Source organism: Citrus clementina, unplaced genomic scaffold, assembly GCF_000493195.1.
Source record: "Citrus clementina cultivar Clemenules unplaced genomic scaffold, Citrus_clementina_v1.0 scaffold_9, whole genome shotgun sequence".
Classification (NCBI taxonomy): domain Eukaryota; kingdom Viridiplantae; phylum Streptophyta; class Magnoliopsida; order Sapindales; family Rutaceae; genus Citrus; species Citrus x clementina.
In genome coordinates this window covers 14,955,839-14,963,418 of record NW_006261964.1, presented here as the reverse complement: position 1 = coordinate 14,963,418, position 7,580 = coordinate 14,955,839, and the positions used below count along the sequence as shown (strand labels likewise).

At 38.0% G+C, this 7,580-nt stretch overlaps 1 protein-coding gene across 1 annotated transcript; it reads right to left on the bottom strand.

Annotated features, from left to right (window-relative positions):
* Positions 1-302: 302 nt before the first annotated feature.
* LOC18032748 (UPF0481 protein At3g47200) lies at positions 303-7,092 on the bottom strand. Its single transcript, XM_024186641.1, has 3 exons — positions 6,778-7,092; positions 6,505-6,702; positions 303-914 (listed from the first exon to the last, which is right to left on the bottom strand). Exons 1-3 carry the CDS (start codon positions 7,090-7,092, stop codon positions 303-305), a joined length of 1,125 nt encoding a protein of 374 aa, XP_024042409.1.
* Positions 7,093-7,580: the final 488 nt, after the last annotated feature.

Sequence of the window (7,580 nt, the reverse complement as noted above, 5' to 3'; positions counted from 1 at the left end):
GTATGTATAGACAAGACAAAACTTCATATTTCGCACATGGCTAGTAAAAGATTGTATTGATCGTGGAAATTTTGCTAACTCGTTTTAATTTTCGACGGAATGAGTTGTTATATTAGTTTCATAAGTATTGCTATTAGTACGTACGAGTCAACCTCCATGTGAAACTGGAGTATTACTTATCCTGAGCTAGCAGCAAGCAACTCAAGTTGCGTATGACACAGTAAACATGGCAACCACAGCTCTCAAATTGACATTTCTCTCATTATTACCACCACATGAATGCCTTCTCATTGGAGCAGAACTTATCGTTTTTCAAAAAAAGGAAGGACTGTGAACAAAGTTTGAACAAAAGATAGTAGAAGCAGGAAAAGGGCAGCCAAAAAGGAAATAAATGCCCATGGATTGTTGAAATATGTGTGTCTCAAGTTGGCCATCCATCTGTTCCAACGCCTGCTGCAATGCTTATTCACATCGTAGAACAGTTGCGAGTAATAACTCTCAGGGGAAAGCACCAGAAAGAAACCAATGGTATTGAAAATGTTGGCAATCACTTGATCATCTCCTATGCGGTTTTTGATGATTCCGTGCTGACAAAGTAATTCCACGTCTTTTGGAGAGGCAATGAGGCATTCCATGAGATTCATATAATCAGTCACATAATTTAGAGTGTCGTCCTTGGAAGAGAACTGCTCATAGACCATGAGATTTCTCCAAAAAGGATCAGAGTCGTCATCAATATTCAATCTTGGGAATTTCATTACTCCATTTTCAAACTTCACATCAAACAAGCTTTCTCCATCGGCCTGCATGAACTTGATTCCAGCTTCTTCAAGCTCTGTGGCGCAACGAATCACCTCTCTATATTTTCTGTCTGCTGTCACCTTTGAGTTGTTCCTCATCCTTGAAGGTGAAGGCTGCCAGTTAAGGTGCATAAATTCCACTATGTTAGTGAAGCTGATTAAATGAGAAGAAGCAGAGCAGTCGTATTCATGATGTTATTATGTGCTTGACAGTAGCTAATCAGCTCACTTAGGCTGACGTGGAATTAGTTAGTTATTTGTGTTAGCTCCTCACGGGGCTATAACAACTTTGGCTAACGAAATGGAAAAAGCATAGCTGTGCTTGGATTATATAAGTGGGGTGAAAGCCGGCACTGGATAAGTTAAATCAGAAAATTCTATAAAGTTTCCATAATGGAAATCCCTTTCCCCTTTCCTTTATTTTCTTAACTTTCCCAACTGGCCAAAACTATTTACTTTAGTTTTCCATCCAGGGTACCGAACCCACCAATGGCAAAATTACCCAATCCCAATGCTTTTTTTTAGTTCCTTTACACAGTTAAGCTGGATCAAAACAATTTCATTTTGTGGAGGACTCAAATCTTGACATCAATCAAAGGGAATGGTCTCGAAGGTTTCGTTAATGGTGATCGAAAGTGTCCAGAGAAGTTTCTTTCACTCTTCAACACTGAAGAAGCTTCAGGATCAGATGTTAGTGAGTCCAGATATGTAAATCCAGAGTTCGTTGCTTGGATGAAAACAAATCAACTCCTCTTGAGTTGGATGATGTCCTCTATTCAGCAAAGTCTATTGTCTACGGTAATTGATTGTACAACTTCAAAACAACTGTGGGAATCACTTAGCAGTATGTTCATTTCTCAATCACAAGCTAGAATTCAAACTCTTAGAATGCAAATTCAAACTGTTAAGAAAGGACATATGAGTATGGCTGATTACTTTGCTAAAATAAAACGTATAGCAGATACCTTAGCCTTAGCAGGGAAACTAGTTGAGCTTAATGATTTTGTTATGCATGTGCTGAATGGTCTTGACTCCTCAGATTATGAATCTTTGATAACTGCTGTTCTAGCAAGGGAAGGAGCTATTACTATAGATGATTTGTATTCACTGCTTCTTAATCATGAAAATAGAATGGAACAAAGAAAGGGAAACTTGCTAGTGAAGTCATGCATCATATGTCTGCAAATGTTGCTCAGAAAGGTCAATACTCTGGCAAAAATAATAATGGTTATCAGAAAAACACTGGAGGTAGTTTTGGAAATGATAACAGTGGTTTTCAGAACAACAATACTCCTCAGTTTGCTGGTGCCAGAAACTCTTTAGATATTATCTGTCAAATTTGCTTCATTCCTGGACATGGAGCAAACAAATGCAGAAACAAGTTTAATCCTTCATTTGTTCCTCAGAAGAATTTTGGCAGAGGAAATTTCAGAGGTCAATATGGCAGAGGCAGGTCATTCAATGGTTTTGGCAGAGGTTTAATGTTTCCTGGACAAAATTTTGTGAATCCTTATATGCCAAGAGGAGCAGCATTTCAAGCCAATATGGCTTACTCGGATCCTACTTTCATACCAGGCTATACACCTTTTAATCCCTATAATACTTTTACTCCTGGTTTCACTTATGGTGTTTCTCCATATTATCTGTCAAATTTGCTTCATTCCTGGACATGGAGCAAACAAATGCAGAAACAGGTTTAATCCTTCATTTGTTCCTCAGAAGAATTTTGGTAGAGGAAATTTCAGAGGTCAATATGGCAGAGGCAGGTCATTCAATGGTTATGGCAGAGGTTTAATGTTTCCTGGACAAAATTTTTTGAATCCTTATATGCCAAGAGGAGCATCATTTCAAGCCAATGTGGCTTACTCGGATCCTACTTTCATACCAAGCTATACACCTTTTAATCCCTATAATACTTTTACTCCTGGTTTCACTTATGGTGTTTCTCCATATTTTTCTGGAAATGTCACTAATGGAATGCCTAGCTCTTCAGCACCACCAGCTCAAGCTCAAGCTACTTATGCTGCAAATCCTGAGATCATTGAAGATCCTTCCTGGTATATTGACAGTGGAGCAACTAATCATATCACAAATGATTTAGGTAAGCTTGTCAACCCTAAAGCTTATATTGGAACTGAACAACTATTTGTTGGTAATGGTAATGCATTGCTTATTGAACATGTTGGATCAGTTAAGCTTGCTACAAACACTCTTCTATCATTAACCCTTAATCATGTATTATATGTGCCTAAAATCACCAAAAACTTGCTTAGTGTTTCAAAATTACTTGCTGATAATAATGTTACAATTGAATTTGTTGGCATCTCTTGTCTCATTAAGGCCAGGAGCATAAGGATCGTATTGCTTGAAGGTGTTGCTAAAGGAGGTCTCTATAAAGTTCAAAGTCCTACTTCAAACTCTCAGTCTGTTGCTGTCAGTTCAGTCTATCTTGGTCACAACAAACTTCAGTCTTTGTTTGCTTGTCTTCCATATTCAGCCTGTGAAATGTCTAGTTCAAAATTTTCACAGGAAAATAAAGAGTCTTATATGTCTGTTGTTAATACAAAAGCTGTTGATGTAAATCTTCTTCATAGAAGATTGGGGCACTCTGCCATTCATGTTTTGAAAACAGTCCTGAATTCTTGTAATAATTTTGTTGGTGTTAATAAAATTCAAAATTTAGACTTCTGTGATGCTTGCCAGTTTGGTAAGAATCATATGCTACATTTTAACTCTGTTCAATCTAGGTCTACAGAACCTTTGCAACTGATTTTTGCAGACCTTTGGGGACCCTCCCATGTTAATTCAACCCAAGGTTATGCTTACTATCTATCCATTCTAGACGATTTTAGCAGGTTTACTTGGATATTTCCCCTGAGTTCAAAGTCTGATGCACTGCCAGTGTTTATCAAATTTAAAACTTTTATTGAACAACACTTACAAAAGAGCATCAAAGTCATTCAAACCGATTGGGGTGGGAAATTCAGATCTTTTTCTTCCTTCCTTAATAATTCAGGGATACAGTTTAGGCATCCTTGTCCACATATTCATCACCAAAATGAGATGATTGAAAGAAAACACAGACATATTGTTGATATTGGACTTACCTTACTTGCCCAAGCACATCTTCCTCTCAAATTCTGGTGGAATGCATTCCATACTGCTGTTTTTCTTATAAATAGACTTCCCACACCAGTTCTAAACAACATCTCACCCTATTAAAAGCTCTTCAATCAGAAACCAGATTACTCTAGTCTTAGAATTTTTGGTTGTGCCTGTTTTCCATATCTAAGACCTTATAATAGACACAAGTTTGAGTTCAGGTCTGGCAGACGTATTTTCATTGGATACAGCTCAAATCAGAAGGGTTACCAGTGTCTTCACTCATCTGGAAGAGTCTACATTTATAATCATGTGGTTTTTGATGAGAAGTTTTTTCCTTATGTCTCTGGCATTGATTTCTCTTCAGTCCCAATGTCTTCTCAAACAGTCTCTGAGTGTCCTTCTTCTGTTATTCACATTCCAGATCCTTTAGCAACAACTTCAGCATTTGATTCTGTAGCTCCAGTATCAACTACTTCTCAACCTCAGGTATCATCTCCATCTTTTTCTCTGCCCTCAACTTCAAATATTTTACCTCATCAAAATGCTACACCTCTTTCTCAGCAGCATTCTTCCTCCTCCTCAAATGATAATCCACCACATATTCTCCCTGTACCACCTCTTATTGGTCATCCTATGCTAACTAGATCTAAGCTTGGTATCTTCAAACCAAAATCTTATCTTACTGCCCTTTTAGCTCAACCATCTGAACCTTCTTCTATCACTCAAGCTTTATCTGATCCATTATGGTTCAAGGCTATGCAAGAAGAGTTCCAAGCTTTGCAAGCTAATCATACATGGGAATTGGTGTTGCCTACTGCTCCTGTCAAAGTTGTTGGAAATAAATGGGTTTCTAGGATAAAATCTAATCCTGATGGATCTATATTAAAGTACAAAGCAAGGCTAGTGGCTAAAGGTTTTCATCAGATTCATGGTGTTGATTATACTGAAACCTTTAGTCCAGTGGTAAAAGCTTCTACTGTCAGGGTTGTTTTAAGCATTGCAGTCATGAATAATTGGGTGCTTCGACAAGTAGATGTGAACAATGCGTTTTAAAATGGTATTCTTGATGAAGAAGTTTATATGGCACAGCCTGAGGGGTTTATCAATTCTCATAAACCACAGCATATTTGCAAGTTAAAGAAAGCATTATATGGCTTGAAGCAGGCTCCACGAGCTTGGTTTGCTAGGTTCGAAACAACCATGCTTTCTCAGTGGCAATTTCAGAATTCTAAGTCAGACAATTCACTTTTCTACAAGAGAGAAAATGGTCACCTGATTTTGGTGTTGGTATATGTCGATGACATTATCATCACAGGTTCTAGCTCAACTAAAGTTCAGCAAGTTATTCACGATATGCAGAAGACATTTTCCTTGAAAGATCTTGGAGAACTCAGTTATTTCTTAGGTATTGAAGTTTCAAATTTGCAGAATGGACTTCATTTATCTCAAGCAAAATACATTGCTGATGTTTTAGCAAAGCATGACTTGGTCCATTGCAGTCCAGTTCCTGCACCAATGTCTACAGGTCAGTATCTCACTAAAGCCTCAAGGACTGATATTCCAAATGTCTCTCAGTATAGAAGTCTTGTTGGGGCACTACAACATGTCACACTTACTAGACCAGAGATAGCTTTCACTGTAAACAAACTTAGTCAATTTTTACCTAATCCTAAAACCTCTCATTGGGATGCTTGCAAAAGACTGTTACGATATCTCAAAGGCACAATTCATTTTGGACTCCAATTTTATAACTGTGGAGCTATGCAAATCAACTGTTTTTCAAACTCAGATTGGGCTTGTGATCGAGATGATCGGAAATCAGTGGCTGGTTTTGCTGTATATCTTGGTTCCAATTTGGTTTCATGGTCTTCCAAGAAACAATCTACTGTCTCGCGGTCTAGTACAGAAGCTGAGTATAGAGCTCTAGCTCATGCTGCCTCAGAGGTCATTTGGGTTCAATCTCTGCTTGCTGAACTTCAAATCAAGCTGAGCACAATCCCAATTATGTGGTGTGACAACCAAGGTGCAATTGCTTTAGCCTACAATCCAGTGTATCAGGCAAAAACAAAGCATGTCGAGCTGGATATTCATTTTATCAGAGACAGAGTTGCTTCAAAAGAAATCACAATGTGTTATGTGCCAAGTGAAGATCAAACAGCAGATGTGTTGACCAAGGCTCTTACTTTTACTCAATTTCATTACTTGCGCAGTAAGTTAAATGTTCATCCTCAATGCTCCAGTTTCAGAGGGGATGTCAGTGAAATTGATGAAATGAGACAAGAAGAGGAAAAGAAGTAATGAGACTCCAGTTCAAGAGGGGATGTTAGTGAAGCTAGTCAAATAAGGTCAAATAAGAAAGATCAGAGTTGGCATGGCTGGTCAAATGAGAAAGTTCAGAGTAGACATGACAAGAAGAGAAATCCAGTTCAAGAGGGGATGTTAGTGAAGATGATTAAATGAGAAGAAGCAGAGCAGTCGTATTCATGATGTTATTATGTGCTTGACAGTAGCTAATCAGCTCACTTAGGCTGATGTGGATTAGTTAGTTATTTGTGTTAGCTCTCACGTGTCTATAACAACTTGGCTAACGAATTGTAACAAGCATAGTTGTGCTTGAATAAATCATCCCATGGAAATCTTCTGTGTCATTTGGCATCATGGTCATGGCGAAGAACTCGTGAAGGACAAAGAAGGGAAGTTGATTTTCAATCAATAGCAAGTCACGGCGTAACCTCTTGATGATACAACGCAGATTGAAAATGGGATCATCATCTCCTCGCAAATTTGACATAGAATACTTCCGGAATCACTCGGTCATAAAGCAAGCATCGAGCAGCATCATTTCCACGAACTGGTCTTGTTCGAGACTGACAGATTCTGCATAACATTTGTGAGCTCTTTCTCCAAGTGTTCTTATAGCTGTGACATACCTTGTGACATTACATTCCCCTCTGCGCCAGAGAAGCACTTTGAGATCGCACATTTTGTGCTCTTCCATTGCATTTAAGCGACTTTTGCCACGGTGGTATGGACCAATTGAAAGTATATTTGGCTCATAAGCATCTTGATACACATTACGCAGATATGCAGGTACTTCAAAAATACTACGACCAGACCATATTGGAAATTGATCGCGAAGCTTTTCGCCAATTTGAATTGATAATTGATCAGCAATTTCATTAGCCATCTGCTTATCATTGCAATTACAATATTATCACACTCGTATGCCATGGTCTTTACTAAAGTTAAAAAAATAAAATGAGAGTATGAAAAATTCCTATGGCCAATTAGAGCGAAATCAAATGAAAATTCAGATTACGATGGATGGTTCATTGAACTTACTTGTTTGAGGGCAACCTTGGCTCGAAAAATCAGTCAGTTTTTTATGGCTTTCTTCAGTGGATTCATCATTTAATTTGCTCTTCAGTTTCAGTACTTTTTAAATCTTAATTTGCAGCTAATTGATGTTCACTATATAACTAGCAACAAATTAAATTGAAACTGCATAACAGAGAAGCATATTATTGGGTTCAACTTATGTAGTTGGCCCAAAGCTCACATAAGTTATAATTGAAAAAAACATGAAGGGGCTAAATGATATTTTGCATTAAAGGAGGTCTTGAAAAGCACGTAGAATAAGCAGTGGCGGCTGACATTAGGGGAGAAGAAAAAGGC